Raw genomic sequence first — 17,682 nt, 5'->3', positions numbered from 1 at the left:
AGGTGAGAAGAGGCGGGACATGGGTGTATTTTGGCTGATTGAAGATGAGACGGGCTGCCATATTTTGGACCATACAGCACCTGTAACACCTGCGGCCATTGCATCAGGAAGCAGCTCTGGTACCTGTGGTGGTTCATTTACATTTGCAGCCTTTATCAGACGCCCTCATCCTGAGCGATTTACAACATGTTCATGTTACCATCATCATTTTCATGTCGTCATTTTTCCTGGAGGCGGTTTGCAGGCCCCGGCGAAAGTTAGTACGATTTCATGGGAAAAAAAGACGAAATGCATTATTTAAGGGGCAGTGGTGGCCTAGCCGCTGGAAGCGGCCTCGTAATCAGAAAGTTGTTGGTTCGAATCCCAATCCGCCAAGGTGCCACTGAGGTGCCACTGAGCAAAGCACCGTCCCCACACACTGCTCCCCGGGCGCCTGTCATGGCTGCCCACTGCTCACTCAGGGTGATGGGTTAATGCCGAGGACACATTTCACTGTGTGCACCGTGCGCTGTGCTGCTGTGTATGACAATCACTTCACTTTAGTATTTCATTTTATTATTATTAGCAATGAAATAATCAGTTCTGGTTCTCTAGGACCCCAACCATGAATACAATCTTTTTATTTCACTCTGTTGTAGTTTTTCTTGCCAGACTATAAGAACGTTTCATGTTAGTGTAAGTATTCTATAAAGAGGGGGCAGTGGCGGCCTAGCAGTTAAGGAAGCGGCCCCGTAATCAGAAGGTTGCAGGTTCGAATCCTAAGTGGGATTCCCTAGTGGGTAAAACACAAGCCTATGAACCAGAAGACCCAGGTTCAAACCCCACTTACTACCATCATGTCCCTGAGCAAGACACTTAACCCTGAGTTGCTCCAGGGGGGGACTGTCCCTGTAACTACTGATTGTAAATCGCTCTGGATAAGGGCGTCTGGTAAATGTTGGAAATGTAAATGTAAAGAGGAAGGTCTTAAGATGCTGAGAAGAGTCTTCCTTCAGCTGTGGAGGGACCGGGCGAGCAGTACTGGAGGGTTGGAGAGTGCAAGGTGCATTGTGAGGTATAATAAGGGCTGTGAGGTAGGATGGTGAAACCGTATGTTTGACTTTGTAGGACAGCATCAGTATTTTGAATATGATGTGGGGCACAGCTACTGGGGTGGTAGTAGCCTAGTGGGTAAGACACTCGCCTATGAACCAGGAGACCCAGGTTCAAATCCCACTTACTACCATTGTGTCCCTGAGCAAGACACTTAACCCTAAGTTGCTCCAGGGAGACTGTCCCTGTAATACTGATTGTAAGTCGCTCTGGATAAGGGCATCTGATAAATGCTGTAAATGTAATGTAATGTACTGGGAGCCAGCAGAGGGAACGTAGCAGAGGGGCGGTGTGGGAGAATTTAGTCATAGAGGCCGGAAGGCATTTAGCGGTAGACCTGCTAGAAGGGAGGCACAGTAATCCAGACGTGAGATTACTTGTAATCAGAAGGTTGCCGGTTCGAATCCCGATCCACCAAGGTGCTACTGAGGTGCCACACACACACGCCTGTCATGGCTGCCCACTGCTCACTCAAGGTGATGGGTTAAATGCAGGGGACAAATTTCCTGTGTGCACCATCTGCCTAGTGGGTTACACACTCGCCTATGAACCAGGAGACCCAGGTTCAAATCTTACTTACCGCCATTGTGTCCCTGAGCAAGACACTTAACCCTAAATTGCTCCGGGGGGGGGAACTGTCCCTGTAACTACTGATTGTAAGTCGCTCTGGATAAAGGCGTCTGGTAAATGCTGTAAATGTAAATGTCTGCAATGAAAACCCCTTCACTTCACTTGATAAGGGCCTTTCGAACAGAACCAGCCTCGTCTGACGCGCGGCGGCCGGCTCTAGGACCCCGCGGTGCGCGGGAAGCGCGGGGGGGGGCGGAGTCAGGGATGATTGACACGATGTTCCGGAGGCACGGCGAGCAGGGCGCGAGTAACCTGGCGATCGGAGCGGCGCCAAATGGCCGTGATTTGTTCAAGCGAGAATTGAATTAAATCGCAAGGGAAACTCTCCGCTGATAACCGGAAATGCGCTGCTCTCGGCATTAACGGGTTCCCTCGGCGGATTCGGAGTCGATAATGCTCAGAATGAAGCTGCCCATGCGAGCGGCGGAGGAGGGAGAGGCTGAGGCGGAGAACCGCGGCCGCTGCTTCCAGGCGCGCCGCTCCGCTCCCGGCCCGGTCCCGCATCTGAGCCAGGAGGCGGTGTTCGAGTGGTTCGGCTGGCACCTGAGCCCGGCGCAGCGGATCGAGTTCATGTGCGGGCTGCTGCACATGTGCCAGCCGTTCGAGCTGCGCTTCCTCGGGTCGTGCCTGGAGGACCTGGCGCGGAAGGACTTCTACGTCCTGCGGGACGCCGAGGTCCGGGCGAACAGCCAGAGCGACCTGGGCCTCCTGGTGGACGTCGGCGACCCGGTGGTGCGCTCCAAGCTGCTGGTGTGCCTGTCCCTGCTGAGCTCGGGGAACCGCGAGTGCGCGGGGATCCTGTTCCGGACGCTCAGCCACATCTATTCCGCCCTCGACCTGGAGAACGGCGGGGCTTCCCCCGCCGCGCATGGGAATTCCGGGCGTCACCACGGGCCCGGCAGGGCGGAGGCGGGCTCCCTGGAGCAGCTCGCCCTGCTGTTCACCATGGCGTCCCTGCACCCGGCGTTCCCGTTCCACCAGCGGGAAGCGGTGCGGTCGCAGCTGGACAATGTCGAGGCTGCCATCTCGGAGTGGAGGCGCCGCCGCCAGGACTGCGAGCATCTCCCGGTAACGGTTCACGCCCCCGTCCCCGTCGTTTTCATGAGACGTTGTTCTTACATCTTAAATCGCGTTATGCTTCATTTTGGACGTGATAAAATGTGTCGCGTACGTGCGGAGGTCTGTGGCCTGATTGGCTGGCGCCGAGAAATCCTCGGGTTGAGGGACACCTCCGCCGTCCAATAAAAACGGTCCTTTTCGCAGGGGGCGTGTACCGGCGAGACCGTCGTGACGTCATTTTTCGGGGAGGCGGTTTGTTGGCGCCGGCGAAAGTTAGTAAGATTTAATGGGGGGGGGACGAAATTTATAATGGTCTTTCATTTAAAAAGAAGAAACCAATTTGTGAGTTTTTTTTTTTTTTTTTTTTCTTGTCTCAGTTTTCCACTTTCCCAGGCAATTTTAATAGCAAAAAATCTGTGTGCAACTGAAACCCACAGTGGTAGTCAGTGGGGTTTGAACCTGTGACGACAGGCGAGTGTCTTACCCACGACTACCAGTCCGAACCGTCACTGAATTGAAATCATAAAAAGAGTGAAGTGCTTGTCATAGCTATCACGCTAAAAGTTATTAAAATGCATCCCTACAACGTCCTACCCACAGTAGGGTGGTAGTAGCCTAGTGGGTAACACCCACGCCTATGAACCAGAAGACCCGGGTTCAAACCCCACTTACTACCATCGTGTCCCTGAGCAAGACACTTAACCCTAAATTGCTCCGGGGGGGACTGTCCCTGTAACTATTGATTGTAAGTCGCTCTGGATAAGGGCGTCTGATAAATGCTGTAAATGTAAATGTACCCAGATTTACCGGGGGACCTTGCCGCAAGGTCCGCCAGGTCCAACCGGTGAAGTCCAGCACGCGGCTGGAAAACGGCACTGGTTGGACCTGGCGGACCTGGCGGCGAAGCATGGTCGTGCATGGCTTCGTGAATGGCCTCATTGTGGCCCCGGCCTTGTGTTGTCCTGCCAGCCCTTTGTGCGCGTCGCTCCGTGGCTTTGTATGGGACGGGCCAGAGGACCGAGGCGTCCCTTGTCATTAGAATGTGAATGCCTGCCCAAATGAGCTGTTTGGTCATGCTCCGGGCCGTGTGAATGGATGTCTCCTTGCTGCAGGAAGGATTGTGCACCGGCCCCGGGGGCCGCGATAATGGCCCCGTTTCAACATACTCTTGAGACAGTCGTGGGGACGTCGGTAGTCGGTGGGTTGCTGAGATGCGGCAGAATGGTATTTGACATAACCGGGGAAATAACGCCCTGTCGCGTTTTTCACTGCATAAATCATTTAAACAAGTCAAGCTGCCCTTTAAAAAATAATCGAACACGATTGTCAGGGTGCTAGTAGCCTAGCGGGGGTAACAGACTTGCCTGTGAACCAGACGACCCAGGTTCAAACCCGACTTACTACCATTGTGTCCCTGAGCAAGACACTTAACCCTGAGTGTCTCCAGGGGGGGACTGTCCCTGTAACTACTGACTGTAAGTCGCTCTGGATAAGGGCGTCTGATAAATGCCATAAATGTACGACTTCCATTCGGAATCTATATCGCGCGTACCAAAATAAGCGACAGGTTGCTACACGTTTGCTCTATTCGCATGCTGTTGTATGTGATATTAATGACATTTATCTGTCCATGTGGTAGCTGCAACATGGCTGTTAATGTTCAATGTCAGATCTTCTGTGCAGAGGTGGATTTGATTTGTCCTGGTGCTTGTATTGTTCCAGGACAACAAATGTCAAACTCCAGACCACCAGTGTCAAAGCACTGAGGCTTCCAGAGCCCGGGTACCGCGCCCAAGCAGATCAGCCCGGAACGAAGGTAAATACTTTCAACCTGTACTAGAGTGATGCTGAAAGGGGGGTTCAAACCCCACTTACTACCGTTGTGTCCCTGAGCAAGACACTTAACCCTGAGTGTCTCCAGGGGGACTGTCCCTGTCACTACTGATTGTAGGTAAATTCTGTGAATGTAAATTCCCAGCTGTGGGACTGATAATGGAATATTTTACCAGATAAGCTGCAGAAATGAGCACGAGGCTGATGAGAATTAAAATTCTTTTATCGTCTGAAGGTCCAGGTCATGTGCTGCTAATGTACAGTGAACCCGAGTGTGGTGGTATTTTTTTTTTTAAATGTAATTTTATCCCCTTGCTTCCTAGTAGTGCACATTGAGAAGATCGCGCTGAAGGAAATGTCCGTGAGCCGGAGTGGGAGAGAGTACAATTTTGAGGTAAGGCCACCGCGCTGGCGGTGTTTAGAAGCGACCGCAGGACGTCCCTGTCTGCAGTCTGGACGTGCCGGGTGGGGGGCAGCCTGCAGACCTCGTGCTGTAAACATCCGGTGGATTTATATTGGGGATGACAGCCTGATGAACCGAGCTCTGGCCCGGTCAGGAGTGGCTTCGTGCCAGACCGTTGACACACAACTGGAGGGAGGCAGGGAGCAGAGGAGACCTCCTCTACTGCCTTGCTGGCCCCGAGATGTTGGATGATCGGAATGATGAGGTTACGGGGCATTTTTGATGGGAATCGTCAAGATCAGGTTGTCACTTTCTCTACTGCGTTGCATCTCCGAGGAATTCCGCCTCGTTCTCCCTCGGGTGTCTGAAGAGCAGATGCACGCTGACGAAATTTTGGAAACAGACATCACCCTCTGACCAAAGAACGTCTCCAGGGTCCTTCATGCAGTTGTGCGCATGGAAGATCGCATATTTGGTTTGGAGCGATCAGAGCCTTCATGCCTTCAGCATTGCATTGGCAGCCTGGTTTGAATGCCGAGGTTGAATTGTTTAGAGCGCGCTTGGATGGACGGACCTTCGAGGAGACCGCTATGCTGACGTTGCTTCTTCTGTTCAACAGATTCAGCCGGGATACCAGGCCGCCTGGTGGTTTGAGGCCCGCTTGCAGACACATTGAGGTCTAGATGGCCCTAGCACTGGTGTCAGCAAAGCTCTAGCCACTGGGCTGCGAGTGAGGGCGAGTGTGATGGAGAGGGACAGTGACAGTGGGTGGCATGTCCCCAGAGCCCCCCGAGGTCCACTGTCCGTACGTCAGATTGAGCTTTTTATTTTTCTCGGGACGTAATTTAAGGATTCAGGATGGTGTATTCCTTTTTTTTTTTTTTTTTATTTTAATTTATTATTAGTGCTGAATTGGACTCATGTCAGTTCTTTTGTGTCTGAATTTACAGTGTTTGCGGTCACAGTATTGCTTTTTGGTGTCAGATGAAAGAGAGTCTGTGTATTTTTACCCATTTTATGTATAGCACGTTAATTTAAGGCCGCACATATTTTGTAACCTGTTATTATGCAATTATGCAAATGGCCGGTAGACGGGGGCGGATGGGCCCTGCCATCTGTTCCTCCGAGTTGCCAGATCATCCATCATCTTGGCCGGCTGTGTTTTGCCTGCCTGTGGCACATCCACGTTGGCCAGGTACGATGTCGTACGTGTTTTATTCTGCAGTCCATCCCTGTCGCAGCACGAGCATAAATTTCTCTGTCGGCGCTCAGGGTTGGTTGGGCTGCTTCAGTCTGTGTATTCAGACACGTTTTTGTAACCAATTAATCGTCATTGCAGTTGTGTGTCTGTCAGACAAGAACACACAGTACAGGCCAAAAGTTTGGACACCTTCTCATCCAATGCGTTTTCTTTATTTTCGTGACCATTTACGTTGGTAGATTCTCACTGAAGACATCAAAACTATGAATGAACACATGTGGAGTTATGTACTTAACAAAAAAAGGTGAAATAACTGAACACATGTTTTATATTCTAGTTTCTTTGCTCTGATTACTGCTCTTGGCATTCTCTCAATGAGCTTCAAGAGGTCGTCACCTGAAATGCATTTCCAACAGTCTTGAAGGAGTTCCCAGAGGTGTTTAGCACTTGTTGGTCCCTTTGCCTTCACTCTGCGGTCCAGCTCAACTGGGTTCAGGTCCGGTGACTGTGGAGACCAGGTCTCCACTTTCTGTTAAGTACAGAACTCCACATGTGTTCATTCATAGTTTTGTTGCCTTCAGTGAGAATCTACCAACGTAAATGGTCATGAAAATAAAGAAAACACATTTAATGAGAAGGTGTGTCCAAACTTTTGGCCTGTCTGGTAAATGCGGCCCTAATATTCCTTCACTCTCCAACTTCTCTGGCTAGGCTGAATTTTGCGTCTGTGTCAGAGGTCAGACCCAAACAGGAAGTGAACACATTACAGCTGCATTAATTGCATTATAAAAAGCAAACGCAACATTATTTATAAATGAAAGACCAAGAGTAACACTTTAATTTCGACAGCCCTGTAAATCCTCTTCTGGTCCGTCAGACCGATCCGGCTTCCTCCCCTGGTCCAGGCCATGTGGGTGTGGGTGGTGTAGGTCAGGGGTCAGTGCGACCACAGTGTGACCTGTCTGCGACTCCACACACAGCGAGCTGTGCTGCGCTGAATGCTCCCACACCTTTCAAGGGCTACGGTGTCTTTTCCATGGGATCAGGCCAGATGGGCTGGCCTTCGCTCCCCACCTGCCTTGGGCTCCAGTCAACCTTCATTGCACCACTATTGCTCAGCTGGAGCACCTGCCATTTTGTCACTCAGATTCTCAAAATAAAAAAAGTAGTTTTTTATAAAATGCTTAACCACGAGGATCCACGTATGTCAACCTCCATGACTTAGGCTTCTGTGCCATGTTAGAATTCTGGTGTCAGTAGGGCAGAAAAAAACACTAATAAGTGAAGTGATTGTCACTTGTGATACACAGCAGCACAGGACACGGTGCACACAGTGAAATTTGTCCTCTGCATTTAACCCATCACCCTGAGTGAGCAGTAGGCAGCCATGACAGGCGCCCGGGGAGCAGTGTGTGGGGACGGTGCTTTGCTCAGTGGCACCTCAGTGGCACCTTGGCGGGTCGGGATTCGAACCGGCAACCTTCTGATTACGGGGCCGCTTCCTTAACCTCTTTCTTCCACCCCTGCACCCGCCTCCACACGATCTTCACAAAAGACAACAGGAAGCAGTGGTTATTACCTCGTGCCCCCCCTCACGGCCCCTCTGGCTGAGCTCCATCTGAATGTGTGGTGTGTTCCAAACGGAGGTGCCCATACATCTTTGCCAGTCAGCCCGAACCACCCAGTGGTTCCCATGCACCCCATACAACCAAAACTTCCTGTGTGGAGTGGCCGTGCCGTCGGACTTCAGCCGGCCAACCAGGCATCAGTATTCACATGAGCTCGCGGGGGCTCTGCAGGCGACCGGCCGGCAGCTCGTCCCTCCCTGGTGCAACGCAGATGCCAGTAGAAATGCCCCGGAGCTGAGAGGCACTAAAGCACTCCCACGGCAAAATATCCTGGTGTCTCGGCGGTGCCACTATACCACTATAACCGTAACCCCGATTCACAGACACGTTGCGCTTGGTGCTACACGGCAAGCGCCCGGTCTGTTTTATATAAATAAGTAGATAAAACACAGAAGACGTGTTTTGGAGCTATCTGTCTCCATCTGAACTGCGGCTTTGTTGGGAAAAAAACGACCCCCAAGAGGATCATTATATTCACTTTACAAAGGGGGCGGTAACGTTGGCGCGGTGGGGGGCGGGGTCTAAACACGAGGCCGTTTGAAATAGGAGGAGTCCTTGACTCAGAAGGTTGCCGGTTCGAATTCCGATCTGTCAAGGTGCCACTGAGGTGCCACTGAGCAAAGCACCATCCCCACACACCCTGTCATGGCTGCCCACTGCTCACTCAGGGTGATGGGTTAAATGCAGAGGACAAATTTCACTGTGTGCACCGTGTGCTGCTGTGCTGTGCCGCTTTTTTTTTTTTGTCCTCATTTTGAACGATTTAAACCTGCAAATACGTCACATTCGGAAACATTAATTAAGCTCATCTTTCTGTCATGTTTTATCTTTTTATATAAATCCTGAGGACCTCCAGGGCCTCGCCAGTTCGAAAGTAGTGTCCTCTGTTTTGTTTTACTTCTGCTAGCCCTTCTGACGCGTTGTCGTAATTCATAAATCAATAACTATTAACTACATCATTACATTTCGCCCTCGGTTTACGTATCTGAGACTCTGTGGGTGTGTTCTGATAAAAGCTGACCGCAGTAGACTTTAGTCTCTCCAGAGATCAACCTTCTAGAGTTAATATTTTGACTCCATCAATGATCTGCGCTTCAGACGGACCCAGATTTTGCTAAATATTTAGATGCTGTGGGCACGTCTTTTGGAACCACCCGATAATTAATATTATTCCTGTCTCCCCGGGTTTGTAATTAAAATATTTATTTTCAGCACCCTCAGCATGAGGTGTAATGAAGATCTTACATTAACTGGTATTGATCTGATCTCAACAGTGATTTATGGCAATGAGGCCGCAAGAAAAGGATGTGTTTAGACGTTCGCTGCCTTTCCGCACACAAAGTTCGAACGATCTGTCGAAGATTCGTCATCTCCGGTGACCGTACGCCGCAGGAATGCGGAGACGGACGACTGTTGTAATGGCCTACTTTGGCCACAGCCCGCATGCTCCAGCGCTCTGGCTCAATCATCTGTGGTTGTGAAAGGGAATAAAATGGACTATATATAGTTCTGAATCAGCAAAGCTTTTCTCACCATGTCATTTAGGCAGCGGTGCCTAAAATGATGAGATTTATGTGCAGATAGTTAGAATGAAAAATGATTGATGGATGAATTCAATCGATTCCCTTTTTTTGTGTAGAAAAGACACAGCAGTGTTTGTTGCTCAATTGTCTCAATGATACATTTTAAAAAGTATTTTTATGCTGAAATGTATGGCTTTTTTATGGTATTTTATATGTGTTTTACAATAAGTATAAGCTAAATGAAATTTACATACAGTCAGGTCCGTAATTATTGCGACTTTGACACAATTCCCACACCAATATACACCACCACAATGGATTTGAAATAAAAGACTTTAAGCTTTAACTTGAGTGTATTTACATCCAAAGACCTTTTTAAAGTGAATAATATTATTATCATTTTGTACTTTAATTGTAGGTCAAGTGGTCTGATAACTCAGTCAGTGCCGTGACCAAAACTCACCTGGAACTGGTGGATTTCTTATTAAAGGTATGACAATGATCCATTTTATAAAAAATAGATTTTTGTAATCTCCTGAACTCGAATAATGCAACCGATCTGGCTGCCTGTAATGTTGACGCTGGCGCCCTTCCCGATTCTCACAGTTGCCTACGGAGCATTGCTCCGAGCCCTTCGGGAAGGGAATTGTGACACTGCTGAGCCACGGGGACCAACACGACCCACGGGAGCTGGAGAGGACACTCAAGTGAGTGTCTCTGCCCTGATGTAACCCCGTCTTGCATGCGTCTCTGAAACAAAGGGGACAGTGTGTCACTCTCTCCCGTTTGTTTTCCCCCCCGACATGGTGCCGTTACTGTGGTAAGAATACGGCGGTAAAAACGCAGAAGCCTGGCTCCCCTGCTCCACGATGGTCACGTTCATGTCTGTTTCAGGGAAGGTGCCGAGCGGCAGATTCTTTGCGAATGTTTCAAAAATCCTTTTTGGACTATGTGGGACGGAAAGTTTCCTTTTTTAAACACAAACTGCGAGCTGTGATATTTAGGTCAGCGGCACTGATGTCATTTCCAAGGGGGATTCGTCTTCCTGCGCCGGGTTTTGAAATATGAACACAATGCTGCCACTATAACAGCAGCGCAGTGCTGCAGAACCGCATGCGTTCATTCATTTCACATTACTAATTATGCTCATTAGTCTCAAGTATCCTTATTTGCAAGATGCTTTCACAGTGTACTTATAAAAAACTAGGGTTAAACTAGGGTTTTTTTTTTTTTTTTGACACTCTATTTGGAAAAATATAAAGTTTTATATATTTTTATATATTTTCGAGGGGGCAAATGAAAACTTTTGGTATTCTTATATCTAATAGTTTTAGATATAAAAACAAACAAACAGATAACTTAATACTGAACACACAGAAGCACTTGATGCATAAAAGGTGCCTTTTTTCATTTTAAAAAAGTAGAAAATTTTTTTTTTTAAGAAATTAAATATTTTAATTATCTACAATGTCATCTGAGTTAAAAAAAAAAAAAAAAAAACACACACACACAAATACTTCTGTATTTGCTGCCCTGCAAATTTGACTAAACTTTACTTGCTCCCACATAGTTCTCCCCCCTCATTTTAATTATCGTTGCAGTCCACATACTTCTGGATGCTTCTGAAGTTTGTGATGATGTTAAGCAGTCCATCCACCAGATGGCAGTCCAGAGTCCAAGTGAAGGTTGAGGTGCTCAAAATAATGTTTTCTGTGCACGTTAGACGGTATAGGTCCATTTTGTCTTTGTGACCATCATGGATTATCGCCTGTACTGCCCTCACGAATTAGAATGGTACGCACACGAAAGCTTTCCGAACGTGTGCACAGTTCGGTCATGAGTATGAGTCCATGTTAAACGTATTCCTTTTGTTTGGCTCCTCCTCTCCTCACACATGCTCTTCATCTCCAGAGAGAAGTTCCTGTCCATGCCACAGGACTTGCGTCATATGTGGCCAGTCTGCAGGTTCTTCCAGTCAGAAGCTGCTTCTCGGCCTCGCTGCAGCCGCTGTAAGTCTTGGGTTAAAACCTTTATAATTTCTTGTTTTATGTGGTAGTAGCCTATCGGGTGGCACACTCGTCTAAGAACCAGGAGACTATTGTGTCTCTGAGCAAGACACTTAACCCTGAGTGTCTCCGGGGGGGGGACTGTCCCTGTAACTACTGACTGTAAGTCGCTCTGGATAAGGGCGTCCGGTAAATGCTGTAAATGTAACTGTATTCTGTGGGTTTGACATCATACTTCAAGTGGAATGTAGAAAATGTGGTGGAAACCTTGTTAGATTTCTAAACTGGAGGTGAACTGTAGACCTGTTCCTCTCCCTGTCAATAACAGTAGCCTGCACCAGTTCTCTGGAGCGGTGGCCGGCCAACATACGCCTAATACCCGGCCATCTGCTGCTCTCCACAGGTAACGCAACGGCGGCAACCAAGCACTTCCAGTCCAGCAAGCACTTGAAAGACTGCTCCGAGAACTCCAGTCTCGAGGAAGGTGTGTTTGATGGAGAAATGTTTTACTGGTGACAGACAGCTGTCACCGGTCTATTCTGCTTTGTGCATGTCTTCCATCTATAGATGGGTTATGGTCTGTTGTTAATAGGAAAAGGCAGCAGAACTTTTAATCCACAGAAGACCACACATATATTTTTATTTTAAATAAAATATATTATTTTTATGTTGTCCTGTTCTTTAAACATTTTGATGAACATACAATACAGTCTGTCTTCATTCATGTGAGGTGGTACATCAGACCAACTATAATCTATGCGAATTAACCGGCCTCACAGTTCCTGGTGCTGGAACTGGTCTGGTCCTCTAGGTCTTTTTTTGTCCTCAACAGTCCCTTAAAACTGGCCTGATTGCCACATACTTTATTACAGAAATGGTATATATTTATGGATCAGTATGTGGGGCAGTGGTGGCCTAGCGGTTAAGGAAGCGGCCCCGTAATCAGAAGGTTGTCGGTTCGAATCCCGATCCGCCAAGGTGCCACTGAGCAAAGCACCGTCCCCACACACTGCTCCCTGGGCACCTGTCATGGCTGCCCATTGCTCACTCAGGGTGGTGGGTTAAATGCAGAGGACAAATTTCACTGTGTGCACCGTGTGCTGTGCTGCAGTGTATCACAATGACAATCACTTCACTTCCACTACCCACCTTAAGTTACACAAACAGGGACGGTTTCCAACAGTGCTGAAGGTTTTATACTGAACAGTTTCTTATCATTCACTCATGTTAATGAGCATCTCATGAAGCAGCTTTTGGTGATGACAATAGTGAACAAAGCCACCATGAAGGTAAAAAGAGGCAGATTCATCAAACATACTTCACTTTCTCCTGATACAAAAATATTAAATATGTTTCTGGCATTGGATTCTTCAAAATGGCTCCATCTTAGTCTCCATAACCACCGCCGTGTAGGGGCGTCCAAACGTTTGACTGGAGGTATAGACTGTACTTGTACGTTCTTTTAATGCTATATGGAGCAGGAGCAGTATTTAAAGTAGGAAATAATACTGAACTCTGAACTTTTATTCTCTCCTACTCAGATCTGGACCTAGAGCCATATGGCGTCCCCGGTGCCTGGCGGAGGCACAGCAGCAAAGGTCTGGGGTAAGAGACATTAAATGAAAGCATGAGAGACTGGAGGCTTGTAGTTGTCTGATTTCTTAACAGTTACAGAGCTATGCTCTGGTACTACATAGGTTTTCCGTTTAAATGCAATTTGTGTCATTGGACGTAAGTAGGAGCCAGAATTCCAAGGTCCATCCATGGGAGAATCGCAGGAGCGTCCACACCGAGCACAATGGAGATTCTGACTGGAGGAGTCAGAGCCCTCGCCACGCCCTCAGACCTGAAGAATGCGGCCTCCATCCTGAGCAAGTGCGTTGTGACGCTTCTGCATCACTTCGTTTGGAAGGCATTAAAAAAAAAAAAAAAGAACTGGTTTCCAGTGTTTTTTAAGAAATGCTCCTGTTCTTTAGGCCTCTTCTAGAGAGAAGTGGACCTCTGGGAAGAAGATCAAAGGGAGACCCTCAGCAGCAGACAGGTACCTGATGCCCTGACTCTGTTGGGAATGGAAAGGGGGGAAATTCCCCCTCATAAATATTTTCTGCTATAATTTTAATGGGGTTGAAAAATGACCTAAATTTTAAAGGATGAGAAATGCTATATTTGTATTAAATGTTCTTGAATGAGAATTAAAAAAAAAAAAAACTGTCATGGCTGCCCACTACTCACTAAGGTGACGGGTCAAAAGCAGAGGACACGTTTCACTTTGTTGAAAAAGCCTAGTTTAAATGTGCATATGCTGGTCCGCTCCAAACATTACACTTGAATACTTGTACATCACTGTACTTGTATACTGACAATACAGGCGGCATCTGTCTATCTAAACTGTCCTCTGTGGGTTCCAAGTGACGTGGTCCAATAAAAGCGTCCATGGCCAGTCACCCCAGCAGCAGGTTTATTGAACCATATTTCTGTGATGTGAGTGTGGCTGTTTATGGACGTTGACCTCATACTCCCCTGATGCGAGCTTGTTTTCTGACCGTCTTTGGCCGTTGCCCACTGTGAGGGTGACGCCGCAGTGCTGCAAGGACGGAGGAGGACCGATAATCTCATTTATAAAAGAAATAAATATAAAGCAATCATCTCTCTCTCTCTCAGGGAAAGGGGGAGAAGAGGAGATGGGCACAACAGGATTAGTGGATCTTCTGCAGCTCCTATTAAGCAGGAGGTCGTCTGTAAGGGTAAATATTGAGCTGATATATTCCTGTCTTTTTGGTTTTATTAAAGTGGAACTACCCCACCTTCTCTCAAGGTGTCTTACCTGAGGGACAATTTCCCGGCGACTCTCACCCTTGGCTCTGTGGGGAGGTGGACCGAAACTCGGCACAGCTGTTTTTTGACCTTAAAAAAAAAAAACCAAGTTAAAGGATATGCATATGTGTGCACGCTGCTGCATCAAAAAAAAAAAAAAAAGAATATTGTGATAAATGCCACAGGCCAGTTAACCTTTATTATGGAGCAATGTGGGATAATCAAGAATTATCCAAAAGGAAGCAGTCATTAAGACAACAATAGAAAAGATCAAATATTGTCTGCATCGTCCTGGTTTTGGGGGGGGGTCCATGGCATGAATCCACAGATCTTTCTCTCTGTCCAGGCTCAGGCCGGGACGTGGATGCGTCCGCTGAGACTTCCTCTGAGAGCTCCTACTCCATGTCTTCAAGCCCCCGGCACCTGCGGCACAGGAGTCTGCAGAGCGAGGAAGAGGACGAACAATGCCAGGGTGAGTTGGAGAATTCACAAAAGTCTGTGGATGGATGGTAGTAGCCTAGTGGGTAACACACTCGCCTGTGAACCAGAAGACCCAGGTTCAAACCCCACTTACTACCATCATGTCCCTGAGCAAGACACTTAACCCTGAGTGTCTCCAGGGGGGGACTGTCCCTGTAACTACTGATTGTATGTCGCTCTGGATAAGGGCGTCTGATAAATGCCGTAAATGTTTTTTTTTTTTTTCTCTGTAGAAAATGAAGGACAATCAGACAACTCTACGCAAGACACAAGAGTGACGGCCCCTCAGCCTGGTGACTCTTTTGGTGGGAAGGCAGTTGCCATGGTCAACCCCCTCTCCCAAGAACAGCATCCACCTCTGGCTGCGAGTCCCTTGGCGGCTCCGTCCTCAGTCTGCGCAGCACAGAACGGACCCCCCGGGTCCATCCCGCCACGCCCGAAGCCAATCAGCAGCCAGACTTCTGAAACTCCGCCCTCTATCCTCCACCAACCGCCCCACCCCCCGGTAGACTCTCCCAAGACCCACGTGTTTCTCCACCCCTCCACCCCACTTCCTGGCCACGGGAGCCCCGACACCGGACCCGGCCAGACACCTGCCCCGCAGGTTCCTCCGCCCCCGCAGCCCAACCCCCAGCTGAGTGGCTGTAACAGCTGCGGTTGCCGTGGCAACTGCCACCAGACGCCCAGCTTCGTCGTGTCCCCACAGCAGCTGGCCCGGCAGATGTTCAGCGCCGCGGCCGCCACCGCCGCCCCACTCCCGTTTCTCCACATCCCCACGCTATGCAACGCCACGTTCTCACCGAACCAGGGCCACCAGAACAACGGGGGGCAGCCGCAGCTCTTCTACCCGCCCGCCGCTTTCGCCGCCGCCCCCCTGCTCCCGGCACACACCGACCACGTCCTGGCCGCGCAGGCCGGCTTCGGCCTGCCGCAGATGGCCGCCTTCAGCCGCTTCTACGCGCCCATGTTCCCGTCCGTGGGCGTGGTGCCAGCCGCGGGCGGCGGCATGAAGAAGGCCGGCAGCCTGGTCTCCTGCTACAACTGCGGCCTGAGCGGCCACTACGCCCACGACTGCAAGCAGCCGCCCGGCGACGCGGGCCAGCCGGGCAACCCCGCCAAGAGGTGACGATGGCGGAGCTCACTCCTCCCCTGTCCGTTCCTCCAGGGGACTGGGCGAGACCGACTGACGGCTGAGCAAAGGACCAAGGACATTTTTTCTTTAGGAGACGTGCCTTGCCACTTGGCTTTATATGTCCACCCATGTCTTGAAGAATATACATCTATTTTTTAAATTTATGAATATACATTGAAAGCAAAATGTTTTTTTGTTGTTGTTTGGTGTGTGTGTGTGTGTGTGTGTGTGTGTGTTGGGGGGAAAAAAGCCACATTTTTAAGCTTTGTCTTCCACACCCACTGTAGTTCAGCTGTGGACTATTTGGAGAATGACCGGTTCTCCCATCAGTATTTACATGTTTTTTTTTTTTATTATTATTATTATTATTACTCCAAACTGAGCAGCTACTTTTGTGTAAAGTTATTTATGTGGAACAAAAAAAAATGTGAACATTTTGGGGTGGGAAATTGCAACCCAAACAGTCAAAACCCAACACTTAATATGTTTCTATTTCTGTTGAAAAGCTCTGAATGTATTTTTCTTTGTGTGTGTCTGTGTGCTTGGATGCACTACGTTCCAGCGGTCGGCATGGTTGTGTTTGTATCAGGTCTTGAAGTGCACTGAAAATAGCAGACTGTACGTACGTGTCCCGTCGTGCTGTTTTACTTGAGTCTATGCTGGGTGTCACCACTAGAGGACGCGACGCGCCTACCTGCATGCACAGCGCCTGTGTAAATGGTTCGTTTCCGAGTACAAGTACATTTTGGTTCGTGCTTGAGGTGTATGCAGATTTCATATATCCCTTATATTTGTACAACACAATTTCAGAAGTCTGTTACCTTGCATAAAAAAAAAAAAAATCTGTTTTCTAAATGTGTGTGTGTGTCTGTTGTTTAGGGGGTTTAATGCAGTAGGTCTGTTATTAGGAGACTGATGGTCTCCAGGTGTGTGTGTTTGTATGTGTGTGTGTGTGTGTGTGTGTATATATATATATATACACACATCCTTGTTCTTTGAGAGAAGGTTGAGGTAGACTGTTTGGTTTTTTCCTCTTGTCCATGGTGTTGTTCCTAAGCCAGAAGCACAGAAACAGGAGTGTAAATTAACATGCCGGTTTCTATTCCTAATGGCTGGTGTAATGTCCCTCTGAAAAATGTACTTTAAAACTGCCAAAGCAGCTCTTAAAAAAAAAAAAAAAAAAATGTGTGTGACGAAGGGATCTAACGATGATGTTGACTGAACGGAACCTTAATTTTTACATTTTTTTCTTATCTCCATTAGAACTGCCAGCTGTTGTGTCTTTTACAGGCTGTACTGTAAAAAACAAGGTCAACGGCCCCCACCTGGATTTATGTTTACTGTTTCATATACAATCTTTCAAATATATTTCTATATAAAGTTTGCATTTTAAGCAAATTGGTCTTTATCCCATTGAGTTATTAGCAATAAATAAAAAAAAAAAACATCTGTATACATTTCCAAACCGAACTTTGTCTACTTTCATCATCCGACAAGTGTCTGAACTGTATTTAAAAAAAATGTTCCTGTAGCTTAATATTCAGCATGCAGCATAACTGAGATACCAAAGGAGTCTGCTGAAGAAATTACCATATTTATATCTAACTTTGGATTTTCAGTTTTTAAGCACACATAGATGCCACTATATAGATTTTATCATTCTGTGCATGTAGAAAGGGCTGATCCAAGCGCTTTTATTTTCGTCACTTACAGTCATACGTTTCTCAGCCCTCTATATAAAACCTGTCTTTTCACAAAACAGACAGAAGATGGCGGACTGGTGACAACATGAATAGTAACAGGACTTGGACATCTTGGATGGCAGCCCAGCATCTAAAGCTCAATCTAACCAAGACTGAAGTAATGTTTATTCCAGGAGAT

At 47.9% G+C, this 17,682-nt stretch overlaps 1 protein-coding gene across 2 annotated transcripts; it reads left to right on the top strand.

Moving 5' to 3' along the window:
• The first annotated feature begins 1,934 nt into the window (after window positions 1-1,934).
• zcchc2 (zinc finger, CCHC domain containing 2) lies at window positions 1,935-17,167 on the top strand. Of its 2 annotated transcripts, none has more exons than XM_028976003.1 (13): window positions 1,935-2,790; window positions 4,504-4,597; window positions 4,938-5,008; window positions 9,788-9,859; window positions 9,976-10,076; window positions 11,281-11,378; window positions 11,779-11,859; window positions 12,917-12,980; window positions 13,115-13,250; window positions 13,352-13,416; window positions 14,037-14,119; window positions 14,536-14,661; window positions 14,903-17,167. In XM_028976003.1, exons 1-13 carry the CDS (start codon window positions 2,116-2,118, stop codon window positions 15,793-15,795), a joined length of 2,559 nt encoding a protein of 852 aa, XP_028831836.1. In that variant the 5' UTR covers window positions 1,935-2,115; the 3' UTR covers window positions 15,796-17,167. The 2 variants fall into 2 exon arrangements, with proteins under 2 accessions (XP_028831836.1, XP_028831835.1); XM_028976002.1 differs by having other exon boundaries at window positions 13,112-13,250.
• The last annotated feature ends 515 nt before the right edge of the window (window positions 17,168-17,682 follow it).

The sequence above is a fragment of the Denticeps clupeoides genome, chromosome 4, assembly GCF_900700375.1.
Source record: "Denticeps clupeoides chromosome 4, fDenClu1.1, whole genome shotgun sequence".
NCBI lineage: Eukaryota > Metazoa > Chordata > Actinopteri > Clupeiformes > Denticipitidae > Denticeps > Denticeps clupeoides.
This window is presented reverse-complemented; position numbering and strand designations above follow the sequence as displayed.